This window comes from Colossoma macropomum, unplaced genomic scaffold (genome assembly GCF_904425465.1).
Source record: "Colossoma macropomum unplaced genomic scaffold, Colossoma_macropomum, whole genome shotgun sequence".
NCBI lineage: Eukaryota > Metazoa > Chordata > Actinopteri > Characiformes > Serrasalmidae > Colossoma > Colossoma macropomum.
In genome coordinates this window covers 15,431,351-15,453,649 of record NW_023494790.1, presented here as the reverse complement: position 1 = coordinate 15,453,649, position 22,299 = coordinate 15,431,351, and the positions used below count along the sequence as shown (strand labels likewise).

Below are 22,299 nucleotides of genomic sequence, written 5' to 3'. Positions count from 1 at the left end.
TGGGTTAAAATGGAGCATTTAAGCAAAATCTGAAAACATAGTGCAGTAGTTTCAGAAAAACAGTGCAGAAGATCCAGTGCACTCAAACAATCCCACAGTACACCGCAATAGGCAGCGTACTACCCTAGTGGACAGGGGATATCCGTAATGCACTGCGTTGTTCGATTTGAAGATTCACACACAACTTCTTTGAGTGGAATTAGCGAGCCCAGCACAATAGCATCTCCACAGACCTTTCTCAGACTTATAAGCTCTTCTCATGTGTGCAAACCCAGCGGTTATACTGGATTGGTGACATGACGTTTATTGTGTTTCTACTACGGAATCTGCTGTCGCAGAGTAATAAGCAATGACATAGTATCCGAAATTGTTTGGTACCATCACAAAGTCTGTTCTCTGTAATAGTGTTTCTTTTTTGCGATCCAGATTTTTAAATAGAGGGTACAGTGATGATCGACTAAATGTGGCCCTTAGCCTCAGCACGCTGGTTATAAATTTTGTCCGGCTTTGCAGGTTGTCAACATTTTCACAGCATGACATCAAAATTTCGCGAGAGCAAGGTAGCCGCAGTTGCTCTAAATCCGCTGCACGAGCTACAACACGCCTTCGTGACGTCAGAGCATCGATCTGGTTGGCTGGCAAGCCTAAAATGTGTGTAACGTATGTTACTTTTATTTTTTGAGAACTTCAAATCCGTTATGTCCTATGGTTATCTCTCTCAAAAGGGGACTTCCTCCTTCTGGCAGCTCATTTTTTACATATGGCCACCATAAACTATTGTTTTTATGCCCAGCATTTATTTCAAGCACTTCGTCTGCAACAAAAAAGGCAAACGGCGCAAGATCAGCCATTGTTGTGAGCTCATGCTAAGGAAAGTAGAATGTGTCAGACTTGACGACAGTGTTTTTATACCCCATTCTGCTGTTATCGGTAGTTCACTTTGATCATCACGTAAGGCTAAGTCAAAAATGAGCGCTGCCTTTGAAAGCGTGCCTCATGTACGTTCTTGAAGTCAGTGAACGCTAACCGCTTTACTCAGTCAGCTCGCCAACCAATCAGCACTCAGTACCAGTATCACCAACCAATCAACACTTAGTAACAGTAATAACAACCAGTCAGCACTCATTAGCAGTAGTGTCAACCAATCAGTACACAGTAACACAAATGCCAAACAATCAGCATGCAGTAAGATTAGTGCCAAGCAATCAGCACTGAGTAGCAGTAATACTAACCAATCAGCCCTTAGTAGCTGTAATGCCAACCAATCAGCACTCAGTAGCTGTAATGCCAATCAATCAGCACTCAGTAGCACGCTAGCGCTCTACTGCCAAAAAAGGAAAATACAAAAAATACTAAAATTAAAGGAAGGTCCTGGACAAGTGGTTAGAAACTATTTTAACTTTTCATTTTTAGCCCTTTAGCACCGTTCACTCCTATTCGTTGAGGACTCGCTCGTGGGCGCCCTCTGGCGCTATGAAGTAATGTTTTTGATATAACTGGATTAATAGGAAGTGACTAGACCAGACATGCACGAGGTGCCGTTTTAAAATCCTATAGCTCGAGTTTCAAAGCTCTTAAAAATATAGCAGCAGTGTTAAAATGTTTTATGCTATTCATTGTTCAGGAAGTGACTGTATTCTTTTACATTAAAAACGTTTAAGCATTTATAAACTATGATTTTGCTCAAATGCTCCATATCAACCCATTCATTTGGGACTCGCTCGGGAGCTCCCTCTAGCTCCCTCTCCTTCTCTACAAGTTCTCTGACTAGGCTCCTCTGGCGTGCGCATGCACAGGACCGCTTTACCAGAACACGTGTTGCACGCGGCGGTAACGTGAGTCCTGCGCGTCTACCTTAAATTGTTCTATATAATCGCGATTTTGTTTCTTTTTGGTATATTTAGCTTAAGCTGGTCCTCCGTGAAGCACTCGCCGAGAGGACTTGAAGATTTCCCGAAACAATGGTGAGTAACGTTAATTAAACAGTAAGTATGTTAATCAGCTTATATGGAAGAATGTAATCTAACTGACTGAATGAATGAATCACTGACACAAATACCGGGCTCAGTGATCCACGTTTATGCCCGCTATAATGGAAGAAAAAAACATGAGCTTAAATAATTATCGCAGGCTTCTTGTTTGTGAAATCAGTGTAAAAGGAAGGTGGCTTTAGCTCTAGTTTACTACTTAAACATTATTATACAGTGTTGGTAACAGTGGATTATGATCCCTCACTCTGCTTTGCTCCTCATTTTGTTTGTCTTTATCTCAGACAGAAGCAGAAGTGAATCCCAAAGCCTACCCTTTGGCTGATGCCACGCTAAGCAAAACTATTCTGGATCTTGTGCAGCAAGCAGCAAACTACAAACAGCTACGGAAAGGAGCAAATGAAGGTAAGAACTTGTCTCCAGCAGTTCATTTGTAGTGCCATTAAAGACCGTTATTTGAGACCTTTTGAGAACATGTTACAAACTAAGTTCTACTCAGCCTACAACAGTCTAATCCCTCTCATTTGCTCTTAAGCCTGGACAGTTTTTTTTTTGGAGGTGGAGTACGAACCAGCCAATCATGACAGATCTTTTACAAAACAAAATCAGCTTCTTGGGGATTGAAGAGAGGTTGAAAAATGGTCCTGCAAAAAAAAATAATTATGACTGGTTTGAGTTAAAAAAAAATCACACAAATATAACTATATCATAATCAACAAAAGTTTTTAGTGAAAATGTGAATCAAGAGAAATGTATCATCTGGGCCCTTTAAATGTATTTTAGCTTGATGTTGTCTGGCTCTGTGTTTAATGTGTTTTGTTTTATTTATTTATTTATTTTTTTAATACAGCCACTAAAACTCTGAACCGTGGAATTTCTGAGTTCATCGTTATGGCTGCTGATGCTGAACCACTGGAGATTATTCTGCACCTTCCATTGCTGTGTGAGGACAAAAACGTGCCTTACGTTTTTGTGAGGTCTAAACAAGCCCTCGGACGAGCATGTGGGGTGTCGAGACCAGTCATCGCCACATCAATCACCATTAAGGAAGGATCACAACTGAAACCTCAGATTCAGTCTGTGCAGATGGCTATTGAGAGGCTTTTGGTCTGAGCCTGCTGTAATTTCAGATGTCTAGTCTGTTTAATGTATGTAGATTCTGTAATCCCATGTACAGAATCATGAGGGTTTTTATTGTGATCTAGTTTTGTGATAAGATTTTGGCCTGAAACATGTTTTTTTTTTTTATCCAGATTTATCACTACCATAAACAATATTACATATAAAAACATAAAGACACAGGTTTACTTGTAGTTTTGGAAATAGTAAATAAACAGGCCGTATTTGTATTGTAGGTATTGTGACCCCTGGTTCCAGTCACCACTATTGTAAAGAAATCTCAATTACAAAGTTTCTCTACAGTGAACCATTTCACATCAAACCACTCTGAATGACTTTGTTTATCAACCACTGAATTATGCACACGTTTTGAAAAATCAGCAAAATTCTCCTGTAAAAACATACAAATATTGTTGCTTCACAGTGAAAAAACTTTTTTTAGAAGTAGCTACGCATGGAAAATTGGGCCTCATTCACCAATATCTTCCTAAGTTTTTTTTTGTTAAATTTGTTCTTGAGAAAGGTCTTAAGAAAAAGTCTGTCAGATTCATGATGTGTTCTTAAACTGCAGAACTGTTTGCATCTTTGTGCTCTTGAGTGTGCATAGATTCTGTTCTTACTTAAGAAAACATTGGTGAATGTCAGAATATTTGTAAAAACTATGTAAGAAGGTTTTAAGAAAAATTTCTTCTTAAGAATGGGTAGTGAATGAGGCCCAGTGTGAGTGAGTATCAGGTCCAAAAACTTACCATATCCAGCATCTGTCAGCATAGAAATGGGTTTATTAGGTATATTCTTCCGTATTTCTGTTCCTTTTGGTCTAAAATAAAATGCTGAAGTTTCTAAGTGACACTTGTGAATGGCAGTATAGAAGTTCAGGTGCTGAATCAACAGAATGGAATGAAGTAAAAGAAATTAGGAACTAAAATGTAAGTAGAAAGAATATTCCTTTTAAATATAGCAGTGGCAGTATTATTTGAAAAAACTCTGTCAGAATCCCTTAGAAGTGTAGTTCAGTACATGTAACAATACATATAATTGATTACTATCACGTTTTTATAAACAAATGAATTCTGCCTATAACTTCTGAATAACTGATGTGTAACTAAATGGCTTCATATTTAACCTAGTGGAGTAATGGTATTACATAGACTCACTGAACACTTTATTAAGTACACCTCGTATCTACATTTATCGTCAATTTTAACAGCTCTGACTTTACATCTACAAAGTGGACCAACAAGGTAGGAGTGTCTAATAGAGTGGACACTGAGTGTTTAAAAATTCCAGAAGCACTGCTGTGTTTGATCCACTTGTACCAGTCGTACACTAACACGCCAGCACCACATCAGTGTCACTGCGGTGCTGAGAATAACCCACCACCCAAATAATACCTGCTCTGTGGTGGTCCTGATCATTGAAGAACAGAGTGAAAGGGGGCTAACAAAGTATGCATGTGGACTACAGTCTGTATTTGTAGAATTACAAAGTGCACCTAAATGGTAAGTGGACCTGATGAAATGCTCAGTAAAACTAGATACAAGGGAGGTGTACTTGAAGTGCTGAGTGAGATTATATAAATGTTATGTATTTGTTCTAAAAAAAATGAATATGTATTTAATTGCATATGTATGAAAAATCCTAAAAATGTAAAACTTACTATGTAGAGACTGTAGTTAACTATTATTAGAATTTAAATAGATTTGTTTTTTGTTAATAGATTATTTTATTGATGTTTGAATTTTAAACATTTTACTTTAAAAGTTACACAAAGATTTTTATGTCATGCACAATATTGGCATTGACATTGCTATCGGAATACTATGGATATTAAAAAAAAACAACAACAATAGAGTTCCGCTATTGGATCGTTCTTTCTGTTCACGTGACCACGTGTGCACAGCGTAGGTCTTAAAATAAAATCTTCTTCACACAAACAGTACATAATATATTGAACAAAGAGCGATTTGGGGATTCGGCCACATGTGCAGGAGTCCCTATCCGAATTTCAGGGCACCACTTAAGTGAAAAAGACAAAATCTCACAAGTCACACTTCCCTCTGTACAGTAGGGAACAGGGAGCCATTTGAGATTCAGCCATTCACACGTGAAGCTAAAGTGTTTAAAGTCAGCCTCTCCTGAGCTTCGAATGCAGACTAGAAGATAGAGAGAATGGCTCAGCAGCCCGTTTTCCTGAGTGACGATGTCGTTGCGCGTCTCCTTCGTTACGACGACTTAATTCCCCGGTTAGAAGAGGCTTTGGGGAAGTTTTCTCTCCGGGATAGGGCAGAAGTGGTGCAGCCGGTGAGGTCGGTGATGCCTATAGAGAACCACAACGGGTACGACTGTCTTTATTGTACTGCCCTTACAGTCAGTATAACCACTTTAGACTGAACATTAACCTACTTTAAAACTTATTTTAAACAGGTTTTTGGGGCTAATGCCTGCATATGTAGCATATAAAGGCATTTTGTGCACGAAGATGGTGGCCTTCTACAGACGTGACGAAGGGTCTAGTTTGCCATCAACTCAGGCCACTGTGTTACTCTTTGACCCTATGTATGGGAACGTCATCGCGGTGAGTCAGAGACATGAACACGTTTTTCTGTTCCGTAAAACTGCTCAGACTTGCTTTAAGCTAGGATCTGTAATACTGTAGCTCAACTAATAATCAAAGCTTCCCATCTTTCAGTGAGGACTAAAACTAACATTCCAGGGCTGTATTAAAAGGCCCATTGCATGGAAAATTGAATTTTCCTCATCTATATAAACTGTATGTAAACATTGTTAAAATTCAAAAACATACCATTCACTCCCTGGTCTATATATGAAAACTAAGCTGTAAAAACAGCCCATTTTGATTGCCTTGTTTTTATGATGTCACTTAACCAGCATGTTTACATATTTCTGGCTATTTGGCCTGCAGCAGTTTAGCCCCGCCCACTGTCATTGAAGAAGTGTTGCAACCTGCTTTTGGACCATGCAAAACGGCAGCCAATCAGAACAGAGGTCACTTCTGGGTATCAGTTTACAGCCCTATTCCGATGAGATTAGTTTTACAGGGGAGGTGGAGTAATGTGTTTTTTAGTCGAGTTTCTTTTAGTCCTATCCGAATGCGCCACGTCAGTCATCTTTACGGACTGCTCACTCCCACGTCAGCAAAGATTCTGGCGGTTTTTACGTTCTATAAAACGAACGTTTTGCTATGCAAAACAACTAGAGCCACCTGTGGCCAGGTCCAAAAGAACAAAGTTGGCCTTGGGTGGGTAGGATGGTCCTCCCTCTCCCCCCGTTACTCAGTGTGATGCTAGCCAGCGCGGGTGTTTCCTCCAAGCACATTCAGCTGTCCAATGATGGTGCGTTGGCAGCAGTTAGAAAAGATGCAGTGGTTTGGGGCAAGCTTGTGTTTGCCTCCACCCTGTTAGCGGTGGTGGTATTGTGTGACTGGGGAAGTTCTAACTAGTGGGTGGAATTAGACACTGCCAAATTGGGGAGAAAATTGGCAAAAAAGAAGAACAGCTAGATTATATGATTTGACATGTTTTCTACTCTTTTTTGGAGTAAAAGCAGTGCATAAATTGAGTAGCCATGCCTATCTCTATTATTTATACTGACATTTCTTATCCAGTGGGAATGCGCCATGTCCGTCATTTTTACGGACTGTGTGCTCCTACGTCCCAGACATCCTCTGATAAACATCCATTACCCCATCTCCCTATGGAATAGTGCTTTAAAGACACAATAACAAAAACAACCCTTTAAATTCTGAGGATTAAAGAGAGGTTGGAAAAAGTAAAAATGAATGATGACTGTTTTTAAAACCGCACAAAGATTATAATAAGACTTCAGGGTAACGAAAATGTAGGATGTGGGCTCTGTACGGCATTCTGAACCCCTGGCCTAACTCTAAATCTATCAGCTCATTGTCCACCGTATCAGGTCCACATACCATATAGATTGCTCCTGTGGTCAGACTAGAGGATGAACAGAAACTGAGGTGTAGAATTCAAAGTGTCTGGAGAATCAATCTTCTTCCGCAGCAGCAGATGATCCATTTTCTCTATCTCTAACTAATCACAAGGTATCTAATAAAGTGGACAGTGAGTGGACACAGGGTTTGAAAACTCCAGCTGCACTGCTGTGTCTGATCCACTCGTACCAGCATATAACACACTTACACACTAACACACCACCACCACATCAGTGTCACTGCAATGCTGAGAATGATCGAGCACTCAAACAATACCTGCTCTGTGGTGGTCCTGAACATTGATGAACAGGGTAAAGAGAGGGCTAACAAAGTGCACAGAGAAAGAGATGGACTACAGTCTGTAATTAAAAATGCCCCATATGGTAAGTGGAACTGATAAAATGGCGAGTGAGTGTACATTCAAGAGATATTCTATTTGCAATCATGCTGATGGTGCCCCCTAAATGGAAATGTGCAGTAGTAACTACAGTCTTTCACTACTGTTGGGTTTCCCTCTGACAGGTTATGGATGGATTAGATATCACACATAAAAGAACAGCAGCTGTGTCAGCCATATCTGCCAAAGTAAGTCCCTCAACTCTATCTGCTTTTTAGATGTAAAATGATTTACTTGCCAAGAAACATTAATACTAAATATTTTTTTCTTCCATTAGCTGTTGAAGCCAGCTGAGTCGGACATATTGTGCATACTAGGTTCTGGACACCAGGCGCTTAGTCATTATGAAGTCTTCATGCAGCTCTTTTCATTTAAAGAGGTAACCAAGACTGGCTGATATTAAGGTGTTGGTGAAAATCTAGCATGCAAGATATATAAAGGTTTTTGCATACACGGGCAGCTTTGGCTGTCCAAATTTTTTAGAAAAAGAGCCAAAATATCTTTTCTGAAACATATCTGTACTACAACAATTGTCAAACAGTGTGCCCTGATACAACTTCTAATATATGTAAACTCAACAACAATATGACTATGAAGTCTACAACACGATAGTTATAAGTGCTACTGTAAGGACATGCAGAAGATACAGAATACGAAAAAGATTTACTTTGATTTTGATACTTATTTCAATCAAAGGTAGGTTTGTTTGGCTTTGAAAAAAATTTATATATTATTTTAGATTATTAAAGGACTTACCAAAGTGGGACATGCACCTTTAGAGGTTTCATTATTTATGCATTCATCTGCATTTGAAGATTGAAATCACAGATATTGGACATGAATAAAACTTTATGCCTCGTAATTTACATTAGCTTAGTACATCCATCCATCCATCATCTAAACCGCTTATCCTTCTGGGTCGCGGTGGGGTGCTGGAGCCTATCCCAGCTGTCATCGGGCGGAAGGCAGGATACACCCTGGACAGGTCGCCAGTCCATCGCAGGGCAGACAAACAGACATATACATCCACACACACCTAGGGGCAATTTAGCACGTCCAGTTGACCTGACTGCATGTTTTTGGACTGTGGGAGGAAACCGGAGTACCCGGAGGAAACCCATGCAGACACGGGGAGAACATGCAAACTCCACACAGAAACGACCCTGGTCACCCAGCCGGGAATCGAACCCAGGCCATTCTTGCTGTGAGGCGACAGCGCCACTGTGCCGCCCTAGCTTAGTACATTAGCAACCAATTTATATGTGAAAGTGTGTCGTTACACTAAGAAGCCATTCACTATGCATTATGCTTATGTTGACATAAATCCACAAATTCAATGCCAGGACCTTAAAGTGCCTGCATTTGCAGAAATGGCCATAAAATAAAAAAAATAACTCATTGAGGCTTGTGATACTATTTTGAACAACATCAAATATTAAAGGAACTTGAGTTCAACATATGATGGTCCATGTTATTTACCTGTATATAAGACTATATATACCTTTTACATGGGTACATGGTTATTTACAAGTGTTTTGTTTTATATTTATTATGTAAGACTTTGTGTATTGCTTCTGTTTCTTTGAGTTTAAGGAATATGACAGTCAGCTTGGAGTCAGTTTGCTTTTTGACCACATAAAAATCAGCCATAGTTGGTTATTAAAATTCTAGCTTCTTAAAATCAGTATCAGCTATAAAACCTATATATTGATTGGGCCCTACTACAAAGTTGCTGTGTCTTTAGGTCCGTGTGTGGAGTAGAAGAATAGAAATGGCAAAGCAGTTTGCAGCTAGTGTCCAGGGTCCTGTAACAGTGTGTTCATCTGTTAAAGAAGCAGTTAATGGAGCTGATGTAATCGTGACAGTTACTAGCTCAAGTGAACCAGTGCTCTTTGGGGAGTGGGTTAAGCCTGGTGCTCATGTTGCAGGTAAGAACATTCCAAGGATAATGGCTGATCCGTCTTTAAATGACCGCTCAGCTCTTTTCCTCTTCCTTCCAACACATTTTAATGCACAATTACTGTTTATTTGCTGAATTTAATTGGGAAAGAAATACAAGTTATGGCACATATTTTATTTTTCTCCCAATACATTATGCTCAACATATAAATGGAATATGTGCACTAAAATGAGCAGATTTAAGTTTGTTCCCTGTAGAGCATGTGTCAGGATCCAGTCTTTGCAAACCAAGACACTAAAGACTTTAGCAAACTGCTTTATTGAACACACCTGATTCAGCTCATCAGCTAATTAGCAAAGCCTTCATGAACTGAATTCATAGGGTTAGATGAGGGTAAACACTAATATCTGCAGCACTTTGGCCTGGAAGGTCCCCAGTTTGACACGCTTGCCATAGAGGATCTGTAAACTTCTTTTCACTGATAAAATCAGGTGTTTAAACCTTTACATATGACTGTACAGGAGCCTTGTAGCTCCAGTGCAGAACTGATGAAGCAAACCTCAGACAGCCAAACATGTCTACACTGACAGACTACATTGGAGCTGAAGTGGGGGTGTTTTTTTTCACTGAACTATCACTTTATGCATCTGTGTAGATATTTTCAGAGTTCTTACTCTGTCTTTACCTTAAATCTTAAAATGACAAACAACTGCCGACATCCTTAACATTAAAGTCTACAATACCGCCCTTAAAGACTCATTATGACTGATATATTGACTCAAACCCTACTAAAAAAATTCAAGAACTGAACATGCTGCAAGAGGCTGATGTGTCGTACAATTTGGGGAAAATATCTAATTGTGATTTTTCTAACTAATATGTGACATTGATTAAAACTGCAAATATAGCCGCAAGCAGCAATGAGTGGGTCCAAGCATGCATCAGCCCATTTAGGCCTAATAGGCAACCATGGTGAAAAGTACAGTGTGCCAAACAAATTTAAGCCAAAATACCAGACTACATTGGACAGACATTTCTGACATAACATGTAATTGCAAAGTTATTCAGGTCAATGAACTGATTCAAATGTCACTAGTTGTTTATCTGTAGACTTTCTAGTAACCTTGTAATAGCATTTTTAATGATTTTTAGTGTTTTTGAGTGCTAATGCGCCCCCTAAAGGCCAGTCTGGACTAAATGTTGCAGATCCCATCTGAGTCTTAATTTATACAAACACCTAAAGTTTTGAGATGAAAGGACCAAAGACTGATGAGTTATAGCAAATCAAGCTAGCAAATGCCATGGCCGCAGTGATGAATTGATAGAGCAACACCATGTTGAGTGAAAATGTCAACATTATTTTGATGATTATTTACCTAGAGACCCCAGAGAGTATTTCTAGACCAATTGAAAACTTTGGATCAAAATCCAGAGACTAGTTCAAAAAGTCTGTTTTTCAAACAGTTAACGATTACAAAAAATTATGTATTAATTGTAATTGTAAATTTGTTTGTCACACTCTACTACATTAGATGTATATAGATTTTGGGTGAAAATAGTAATGGTATATTAATAACACTAATTGAGTAATTAATTGATTTTCATGAATAGCACCCCCAAGTGGCCAAATCTGTTGAAACTTCACTGGTTGTTAGAAAGTGGCTACATACAGACGGCATTCAAGTTTCATGATGACTGGTCAATGTTAAGCCTGTCAAAAGCCTGCTGAATGCTGATTGGCTGATGGCAGTCATAAATTTCAATGTATCAAATTGTCCTTAAAGATTCACTTATACTCTGTCTAGTAGATGCTGCATGCCAAGTTTCAGCTTGATCTGATGCACGGATGCTGAGAAACAGTTAATTGGCGATTACCCTGCCCCGCACCAAAAGTGATAGACTACCACAGAATCTTGTTCTGAATAAGCCTGTCAAGTTTCAATGTTTTTGGCAGAATCATTCTCAGGTTATAGAGTTTTAAATGAATTTTGAATTATGTCAGAAGGGTTAATTAGCATATGATAGCCATATTGTTTACAAAAGTCAAAATGTTTTTGCTGAATATTGATGAACAGACTGTTCTAAATTTTTTGAGACCACATACATGAGGACTGAGTGAAAATCATAGGAATAGTTAGCAAAAGTAGGTTTTTGAAAAGAATTTTGTCTCTACATATCTTGGTTCAGGAGTTATGAAAAAAAACGTGTTTTGCTGCTCTATAGTGGCCCCACTTTGGCCAACCATTTTTGTTGCCTGGCAAGATGCACACAAACTACACCTACCCAAAAAGTTTGGTGTCTCTAGGTCTTACAGTCTCTTCTCCACATGTTTTTCAGGAGAAAAAGAATAATAATAAGAAGAAGAACTAGAAAAATCCGAGCATTAACAATAGGGTCCTACGCACAGCGATATAGTAAATAAAATGCAATCCCTCTGATTTCATGGCCCTTTCCACTGTTTCAGAACATTTGATAAATTTTCTTATTTTGAAGGTGTTTTCCATGATTGCAAAAGTAAGCTGTACATTTCAAGGTTTTCCAGGATGTATGGGCACCCTGTATTTTACAGTTACACTATTAAAACCACACCTTTTTAATGATTTTATACCATTAGCGGTGGGGGGATGCCGACCAAACTGGAGGGAACTGGATGATGTTTTGATGAGAGATGCTGCTATCTACGTTGACAGCAGAGAGGGAGCTGCAATGGAGTCAGGAGACATTATTCTGTCTGGGGTACAATTTAGTGACTAATCTGAAGATCATTAAAGTTTTCCCGCTATACAAACACTTCTGATTACTACAGCTTTATTATCCCAATAGTGTTTATTCATTTGAACAGTGGCCTATCTAAGGAAGCACTAGCACAAATATTCTTTACTGAATATTCACTGAGCTTCAAACAGACATTTTAACTGGACAAACCCTAAAAATCAGTGATAGTTAACTGAAAGGAGCACCAGTGATGTTAACGTAACTGTTATGAATGTATTCTGTTTCTCCAGGCGAAAGTGTTTGCTGAAATTGGAGAGGTTATAAATGGAACCTCGCCTGCTCTCTGTGAGAAGACAACAGTATTCAAGTCTCTGGGTAACCTTTTCTCTTCACTCATATAACAACGGAAGATGAGAATTACGAAATGTCAGTAGTTGAAACAGGCAATTTCCCACAACCAGCTTGATCTCCAGTGGTAAAAAACAGCACGCTGCTAATTCTCAGCAATGTTTGCTCTTTGATAGTCTTGATATTTGCTTTTATTTGCCCTGGTTCGTGTCCCTTGGGACAATTCCCTTGAAACCCTGCTGAGTCTATTTAAAGCCAGGATGTTCACAAAGTTAAGCTTTCTCCAGATGGTAAAGGTCCAGTTTTAGCACGCCTTTAAAAACCTGATATGGGGAATTCGACTGATTTTTTAAAAATTCTGCCTAATTCAACAGTTTTTTTTTTTAAATCCTCCATAAATCAGTAGTTGAAATGCAAGCTGGTTTGAATGTATGTGAAATGGTGAATTATAGAGAAACTTAAGTCAAATTTCTTTACAGTGGCGGTGACATGAACTAGGAGTCAGTCTACAGTCAACAAAAATATATCGATTTTATTTAGTGTTGATAATAAAATAATGGTAAATCTGAAGTTTTCTTTGGGGGGTGATTTTGCCTCAACACCCTGAATGCATCATGTATTTGTTTTAAAAATATGTTTTAGGTTAAAACCATCTCTCAAAAAATCTTAGAACAATGTGTCAGGCATCATACAATATATTTGTAACTATTTCATGTAATAGCTTACTGTGAGGGAGCATTTAGAGGTGTTACATGCTTCAAGGCATCTGGTTCCTATCACCACTAATGTGAACAAATCAAAGTCCAAGTTTCTTTAGAGTGGAGCATTTCACATAAACCACTCTGAATGACTTTGTTCACATCTTAATCAATTAGTTCATTTCACAGAAAGTAAAGTTCTCGTTCGTCTTATTCTTTTGAGCTTTGTGTTCTTATCTCTAAGATAAGAGTAATTTTAAAGGCTGCGAAATTTAGCATTTGATTAATTTTTGTATGCAGGAATGGGAATACAAGATGCCATCTCTGCTAAACTTGTGTTTGACAAGTGGAAGAGTAACCAGTGAAGGACTCAGGATTCAGCTATGAAGAAGAATCACTTGCCAGCTTTCAGTACAAATATTCTTTTGAGGATAAACTCCGACTTCTACAAGATAATTAACACTACTGAATCTTTAACTTGCAGGCATGATTCCAATAATGAACACTCATCCGTCTTTTGAGATCAGAATTGCTGAACGCTTTTACAGTACCTCAGATCATTTAAAGACGTGACAAAATTAAACATCAGAGGTAATGGTTAATACACTGTAACTCCAGTTAAAATGCAGTAAAACAAAGCTGACATGGTCTTCATACTGTCACAGAGTAAGATAAAAAATGTATTTCTAAAAATTGCGCCAAGAATTCAACTATTTGCCTATTATTTCTACATCAAATACAAAATGCACTAAAATGCATACGGTCAATGTGAATTTCCATTCATTCCTGTGATTTCAGATTCCTGTATCTTGAGAGCTTAACTGCACACTGCCATTAGGTCTGCACTGGCACTTTTTAAACTTCCTTAACCATGTCACTGTTGACTTACCTCTGAATTAATCATGCTTAGAAAAGATCTGCACATTCTGTCAAACTACAGTCTCTGTACAATACTGGTGAAATAATAAAAGCTATCTCCTACAAAGACTGCATGACTAGCTGCAGCAGATATTAACACAAAATGTAAAACAACATTAGAACAAATGGATGTTTGCTGGATAACATTTGTGTAGCAACTGCTTAACCACAGTATACACTAAATAAACAAAATTAAGCTCTCTACTACACTTCAAAACTTTTGTATTGTCCATGTCAAAGCCTTCCTTCGAGATTTCTGGAAATTAGTTGTTGCCTAGGGGCTTCCCTTAAAAACAAACAAAACCAAAAAATTTTAAGTTTAGTATGCACAATTTAAGTAAAAGCCATTACAGGTAGGTTTAGGTTTTGGCAATTCTTCATTTTCTATAAAAACAAAAAAAACAGAGTGTAAACAAAATATATGGGCTCACATGGAGGAAAGGGGGGGGGTTGTTTAACTTTACATAAACATGAAAAAGTACATTATTACAAGGCAGCAGGAATTTCTTAGTGTGAGGGGACATTAACTAGGAAAAGCCATCCAACATCTCCTTGAGACAAACTCCAGGAGCCTAAGATAGAGTCTGTTATACAGAAGTAAGTCTAAATTACAATACATGAGTGAGAGAGACATATTTGTATGGGTATGATTCATCACAGAGTCTTCCCTCTTGCACCCCAACACATACTCCCCACTGTTCCTGACTCCTCTTCTCAGGTGAGCTCAGATCGCAGCCGGTTCTTTAAATGCGTTCACTTCAGAGCAGCAGACACTTCCTCTTCTTCTTCTTGAGCGGCGGCGGGCACAGTACCGCACGGATGGCTTCGTCAAACACTGTCTTAAGGCCACGCTGAGTTAAGGCTGAGCACTCCAGATACTTCACAGCTCCTGCACAGAAATAAGAGAAATAGTGTAGTGCATCAATGTTTAAACGAACTAGTAACATTTCAGTTTGGACTACTGAAATGAATTTTTACTGGAAAAAATTCATTTTGACGTAAATTCGCAGTAAAATTATCAATATGGCAGAGAACTGGATTACTAAAATCCAGATAGTTGTGGCTAGTTTTATGTGTAAACGTTATCAGGTGGTCTGTTTCCAAGTGGGTAGACCATCTGAGGCTGAGACTTCCAATTTTCAGATGTCATTTGAGTGCACAGCAGCGGTAGCTTGCATGCAGTAATATTCAGGTATTCAACTCCTCAACAAAATTATAATTCAGTGGATCCAGGAACACTCAGAAGTAAAATGTAATACAGCTAAAAATACTGGGTCTGGAATATTTGGCTTTTCTACATAGTGTGATGGTGGTGTTTTTTGGAAAACAGCATTCATTTTTCCCCTCCAAAAAAAACTGTTTAGAGTTCCTAATTTGGACATGATGCCAACTACAGAATGACGACACAACAACATAGTCATTTCAAGTCAATTCACTTAAATGCTCAAGAGAATTAGCTTGCTTATAACATGTATGCAACATTATTCACAAATAAATAATAAATAACATCATAATTCAGGAGGATTCAGTGGCACTCCTTTACCACAGAGCTTGAATTCAGGAGGATTCAGTGACACCCCTTTACCAGAGAGCTTGATAGCAGCAATTTTCAAAAACACATTTTTTGTCACAGAGAAAAACTGCTCAGACACAGATATCCTTATAAGGCAATGACACCATCTACAGAAAGACAACATGACTTCTAGAGGTCTATATGTACAGCAAGCTTTTTCACCATATTTTATCATTCCATTCACAACTGGCTGCTAAGTAACAATAATTAATTTTTCTCTATGCTGCTAGAACTACTTTTTTGAAGGTAAATGCTAATATTAAAACATTTATTGGAAATAGTGTTTAAGGTTTCTTTGCTTTACTTCTTTCTTAAGTTATGAAATTGTTGTATGAAAGCAGTAGAATATCTGACTTGTAGATTATTGTAAATAACACATTGTGTTTATCTTTACTATTAGTCATAATACACTTGCTCGCTCTTATGTTCTGTTGCTTGGCTAGGTCATCCCAATTTTAGAAATACATATTTTGCAGTATTACTACTAACCAATTTCTTTAGCCATTGCAAGGCCTTGTGGGTAAGTGATGGGAGTGAGCTTCTTCTCTTTCAGCTTCTCAATAGTGTCCTTGTCATCTCTTAAATCAAGCTTGGTCCCAACAAGAATAATTGGGGTGTTGGGGCAGTGATGTCTGACTTCAGGATACCACTGTGGAAAACATGACATAGGTCACTTGCATTTAAAATCAAAGAAAAAAAAAAATGAAGCCTTAAAAAGTGAGCATGATGTGGCATTTTACTGAAACAAGATACCTTTATCAAAGTATTTTCTACAATGACACATTAAAACATTTTCTAAACTAGAACAATCATAGAAGATTGCGGTAGTTTGATTGAACAGATTTATTGTATGAGCTTGGTCCTATGAATAAATAATCACTGGCAAAAACAGGACAAGTCTTTGTGCAGAGACAAACAAAACCAACCATATTTGCATTTTTTTAAGCTTAGTTTCTATGAAAGTGCCTGCTGATACAGCTTCATGCAATATACAAGAAATCCAGACAGATTATTTTTAGCGCCTTCCTCTTTCACTTTTTGTTATATTTAGATGTTTTTCCAGGAACCATCAGCATTTCATTAACTTTTACTTTCCTAGCTGCAGTAAAAAGGACCTGAAGGGCTATAATCCTTTACAGTTTAATTTTTCTTGCCTAAACAAATAGTTTAATTAAATTTACAATTTTCCTTCATAGTCACTCAACCAAAATGTGTTTGGTGTCCAATTTTGCTTGTTTAGTTTAGTACTAGAGCTACAAGGCTATGTTTCTATCAAACAACAGAAGTCACACAATTTTTTGAGCGGATTTGCTGATATCACTGTATGACTTCGTCTGAACTTTAAAAGTGAACAAAACTTCACTGTGTAGCTTAACGCTGCAGGCAGCTGAATTCAGACTCCTCTCTGTGTGCATGCACATCAAGACGTACAGAGATTAGATTATGTTCACGATTTCTGCTGTTTCTATTTATATTTGTAATTAGATCTTTATATCTTAAGTTGGAAAATTGAAGATTAACAGATAGTCGTAAAGGAATCAACAAAAATCACAAACACATTCTGTAACGTCCATATGCCTGCATGACGTGTAAGCACACGAAAAAGAGTAAGAATTCAGGGCAACATCTGTTGTCTAAAATTGCTGATCGAAGTGTTTGACAACACAGTGCAGTTTTGTTCATTTTTATAGCTCACAGCAAATCATACTGTGTCTTAAACCACACAGGTAAGTCTGTGTGACCTTAATAAAAATCTGGATGCAGTTTAAATAGGCTGAGAGACATTGTGGGCCTATACAGCAGAGACGTGTGTGTTTGAGTTCCAGTGCTTATTAGCAACATTAGCCTCACAGCTCCAGCAAAATATGGATGTTTTGGCTGATTGACTACATTTCCTTTCAACTCAACTTCACCAGGTATAGTTGCTATGTTAGAGCAGCAAAATCACTAAACTGTGCTGGACTCTAGACCTCAGTTCCCCACTCTTGATTTAAAAGGATGTTTCTTACCTTGGCACGAACATTCTCAAACGAAGCAGGGCTCACAAGTGAGAAGCAAATCAAAAATACATCCTACAAAAAAAAAGAAAAAAAAAGAATGAGCAGGCACATCACATGAAGATGCTAATTCATACATCTGCAAGTTTAAAATATGATTGTCTGCAGAAGAACATTTAAGAACAACAATAAATATTTAAGAACATAAACTAAACTTCCTTTTTCCTTTCTAGCTTGAACACTGACTACACTTGTTTAACTTGTACAAAAATAAAAACAGAGATACCAAACACAGTTGATAGCAAACAGAGGAACCATTCACTTTTGTGCCCAAATGAGTAGTGGATGAGACAATAGGCTACTTTATGTACTGTTCAACAAATAACCACAGATTTTTCTCTGCAATAGGCACTGGCACGATAGACGATAAAGTACTGCACCAAGTTAGTTGGACTGTTAAAACTAGAAGTGGGTTCATTATAATGCGATATACATCACAATATTTATTTTTTCTAAAGTTTGGAACAAACAAAAAACAGCAGTACCACATGAATACAATAAAATCAGTGCAATGATTGACCCAACTCTGTCTTTTTTAGGATCTTTATATAAATAAAAGTGTATTCCAATGTTATTTATCAAGATAACACTGTCATATTGCCCACCTTAAGTTAAATATTATTCATTCTACATGGTGTTTGCTATCATCATTGTACCGTTTGAGGATATGAGAGTGGTCGGAGCCTGTCATAGTCCTCCTGTCCTGCTGTATCCCACAGCCCCAGGTTCACTGGCTTCCCATCGACCATCACATTTGCAGAATAATTGTCGAACCTGTAAACAAAAAGTTCTTTTAACGGTGTAAAACTGTATAAAACTGTATAGAGGACTAATAGCAAAAACATTCTCAACAATAAGAAAAGAATGGTCATAAAACAAGAGGCTGTTCTCAGAGTAAGCTTGACTGTGAAACATGTGTTCTGCAGAGGTTGTGCACTTACACTGTGGGAATGTACTCCCCAGGGAAGGCATTGGTGGTGTAGCTGATCAGAAGACATGTTTTTCCCACTGCTCTGTAAAAGAGAGATATCATCTATCAGTAACAGTCAGTTGATGCTTAATTCATTTTTCAGAGATGGGTATCAATTCAGGCAGTTTAAATGAATGAATGAAATCAATAATCAATCAATTCTGATGAATTCTTTAATTTCATCTGGGAAAAGAGGTTTAACCTTGTCAAAAACAATGATAAAAATGTATGAAAAAAAAAACATGCTTAAAATTTTCACAATAGTTTCAGATCACAGTATCACTTTTATCAGGAAGAGTCAGAGTTCATTCCATATATTTTTTTTTAGAGGGGAATTTCACAGATTTCTGAAAATTTCTGCAGAATTTTTTTTTTTAATTTAAACAAAGTCATTCTGAGTGTGAAATGCACCATTCTAGAGAAACTTAATGAGTCAGAATTGTCCAAAGTAGTGGTGATAGGAGGCATATACTGATCTCTAGTACCTTTAATTTTTGTAAAAGCTAGATCATAGCAAGTTATGTGAAATGGTTATGAAAATGGTGCCTAAAACACTGTTTTATGTCTTATCTATATGGTTTTGGCCTGAAATATATTTTTGAAGTGTGGAAAGATACATGCCGTACATGTAAAGCAAAATTTTACTATTATTAAAACTCAAAAGACATCTTTAGATTTACTGGTGGTTTTGGGTAGTAAAGCAATTGCTGTATTTCTGTTGTAGATGCCGTCACCCATAGTTTATCACCACCATTGCAAAAATGTCTAAGTCTGTAAGCTTCTCTACAATGCACAATTTCACATCAAACCACTCTGAATGACGGTATATATTTCAACAATTTAATTTTGCAGAAATTTAGGAAAAAATTGTGAAAATCACATTTAAACCATCTTGGCCAGCCATGAGATGTAAATTGGACATAAATCACAAAACAGTATTTGAACAGACCTTGTAACACACGACAAGGTCATTTAAAAACTTGCTTGGATTTGTTTAGTTATGTTAACATACCACAAATCTAAAAAAAACCTAAAGGGTAATTCCAGCAATTTTTTAAAGTATCTGCATAATTGAAGTGTTAAGATATAAACAAGGACTTTCAGAGTGGTTTGGTATAAAATGCTTCGTTCTAGAGAAACTTACCAAGTCAGAATTGTTGTGTGGTGGTTAACCAGACGTCTGAAGAGTTTAATGCCTCTAAAAGCTACATCACAGGAAGTTACTCCATGAAATTGTTGTGAATATGCTGCCTGATGTCCAGAAGAAAGTTTTACGATAGTTCTGAGATAGGTTTAGGCCTAGAACGTAATTTTTAAAATCCATTCATGGTGGAGACATATATGCAGAGCGTCATGAGGCAAAACAGTCCCCAGCAAATTTTCCCAAGGGGCCGGATTCACACAAGTGTCTTAAGAAAGAAAATGTGCCTTTTTTCTTAACAACCTACTTTTTTTATTCTTAAAAAAAAACGTATGTATTTTCTTTATTTCTTGTTTATTTCTTTGTTTGTCTTTATTATTGTTTATATATCATGTTTTTTCTTAAGAATAATTGTAAGAGCAAGGGTATTCTTGAAAAAAAAAATGTTATCTTAATCTCACTCATACAGTCTTAGACTGTGAGAACTGGTAAACCTCTTAAACTGTAACTTGTACTGAGTTTCACAAAATATAACTGATAGAATAGACCAAGATGGGTTTTACCTCTTGGCTGTTTCCTCCACCATCATTGTTCTTGCTTGTCAAATTTGGTTTGATTTTGTTTTCCCTTTATTTTGCTATCCGTGAGCACTGATTTGATTACAATGAATAACCAGTTAACTGAAATATATGTATGATATTCATGGTCTACATGACAAGTAATATACAACCTATATAAAAACAATTCTGATTTTCTTTAGAAAACATTGGAGAACTACTTTATGAGAATTATATTTAAAAACATTGGGCCTCATTCACCAACTATTCTTAAAAAGGAGTTTCTTCTTAAAACCCACTTAACACAGTTTTTACAAATTCTGACATTCATCAATGTTTTCTCATTTAGGATTTGTTCTTAGATGAGATTAGACTCTACGCAGAGTGAAGAGCGCGAAGGTAAAAACAATTATGCAGATTAAGAACGTCTTCAATCTGATGTAGACTTTTTCTTAGAACCTTCTCACAAACAAATTTAAGAAAAAAACTTCTTATGAACTGCTTAGTGTTTGTCTTAAGATCATTCGTATGTTTCTTCGTATTAAAGCTTTCGTGAATCCAGCTCCATGTGCCATATTTCCAGATACGATTTTTTCAAAATTAGCGTTACATATAAAACCTCGGACGACACGTTTAGGTCCACTGGTAGTTTTGGATTGGTCCTATCACCTTCACTGTGAAGAAATCCTAGAGTCAGTAAGTTTCTATACAACTAATCACTTTACATCAAACCACTCTGAATGACTTTGTTTACATTTCAACCACTAAATCATGTAAAAATTATGAAAAGTCTGCGGAGTTCCCCATTAAAAAGGTTAGCAGTAGTCTTGTAACTGCGCAGTGACTCCGTTAGGGTCAATCAGGGCTGAAAATGGATAAAGGAATGCGGAAAACTTGGATACACTCTAGCTATGTTAGTTAGCTAGCTAGCTGCCGTAGTTAACGTAAAATAAACTGGCCTGGGCAGAGCCCCATGTCTGATTTTGTATTTAAATACATATATCAGTCTGTAATAGATTTGTTAATCTCTTTTGCTGTTTTTAAGTCATCTAGCTAGCACATTTTATTAGCTAAGGTTATCTAATCTGTGGCCGGTAACGTTATAGCTAACGCTAGCAAAGACACTGTTTGGTTACGTTACTTTGTTTGTTAGTTTAAAGCTTCCTATCTCACTGACATTAATTTACCAAACCACTATAAAACCGGTATATATTATATTAATGAACTAAGTTAGCAATTATTACCTCATTAAAGCTGTATGTTACTGTCAGAAGTCTAAGACAAAGAAAATACGTAGCTAGGTTGACTAGCTAGCTAGCAACGGCTGCGAAGGATAAAATAAGACTGCGCTGCTAATGAAAGAACATTTTAGCCGATGAAATGAAGAGAGAAACTTAAAAACGAACGTCAGCTACATATACTCACCCGTCTCCGACGACAACACACTTTATGGCCTGCATTTGTGAACGGTCTTCCCTTGGCTAGACGCTTCTAAGTCAGCTTTTAGGAACAGCGCTTGTGAATCAACAAATAAAGCGACTCCTTCACCTGGTGTAACGGGTTTATCTCGCCTTCGCAAATACGCAGGGGAAAGCGGCTGTGGAGGAAATGAAACAAATAAAAATCAAGCTACGTTCTGAAAAATGACTGATATAGCAAACCGCATTCCTGAGCGCTTCCAGCCACCACCCAAAATCTGAGCGCTCGATCATCGGGATGAAATCACAGCGGCTCTAACGCCCGCCCTCCTCTCAGCAGAGACAAACTCTTCCCTCATAACACCAGCACGGCGCAGTGGGTCAACGCTGCCATCTGCTGGAGCGGTGACAGCGCCTCTTTCAGCAAGTCATACAAAATTATTGAGTTATTTACCGATTTTTTACAATTCCGACACAATAACATCATGAAGATGTAAACAAAGTCATTCAAAGGGGTCTGATGTAAAATG

General features: G+C 37.6%; 3 protein-coding genes across 3 annotated transcripts; 2 read left to right on the top strand and 1 right to left on the bottom strand.

Annotated features, from left to right (window-relative positions):
* Nucleotides 1-1,758: 1,758 nt before the first annotated feature.
* Nucleotides 1,759-4,959, top strand: snu13b (SNU13 homolog, small nuclear ribonucleoprotein b (U4/U6.U5)). The gene is made up of 3 exons (XM_036572306.1): nucleotides 1,759-1,964; nucleotides 2,273-2,393; nucleotides 2,839-4,959. Exons 1-3 carry the CDS (start codon nucleotides 1,962-1,964, stop codon nucleotides 3,099-3,101), a joined length of 387 nt encoding a protein of 128 aa, XP_036428199.1. The 5' UTR covers nucleotides 1,759-1,961; the 3' UTR covers nucleotides 3,102-4,959.
* Nucleotides 4,594-17,714, top strand: crym (crystallin, mu). Its single transcript, XM_036572304.1, has 9 exons — nucleotides 4,594-4,609; nucleotides 5,176-5,446; nucleotides 5,535-5,685; nucleotides 7,600-7,662; nucleotides 7,752-7,853; nucleotides 9,219-9,402; nucleotides 11,989-12,110; nucleotides 12,380-12,464; nucleotides 13,436-17,714. The coding sequence occupies exons 2-9, from the start codon at nucleotides 5,280-5,282 to the stop codon at nucleotides 13,498-13,500; spliced, it is 939 nt and encodes a 312-aa protein (XP_036428197.1). The 5' UTR covers nucleotides 4,594-4,609; nucleotides 5,176-5,279; the 3' UTR covers nucleotides 13,501-17,714.
* On the bottom strand, nucleotides 14,259-21,997 carry LOC118809209 (ras-related C3 botulinum toxin substrate 1). The gene is made up of 6 exons (XM_036572305.1): nucleotides 21,777-21,997; nucleotides 18,625-18,696; nucleotides 18,340-18,457; nucleotides 17,636-17,698; nucleotides 16,116-16,275; nucleotides 14,259-14,942 (listed from the first exon to the last, which is right to left on the bottom strand). The coding sequence occupies exons 1-6, from the start codon at nucleotides 21,809-21,811 to the stop codon at nucleotides 14,812-14,814; spliced, it is 579 nt and encodes a 192-aa protein (XP_036428198.1). The 5' UTR covers nucleotides 21,812-21,997; the 3' UTR covers nucleotides 14,259-14,811.
* Between the last annotated feature and the right edge of the window lie 302 nt (nucleotides 21,998-22,299).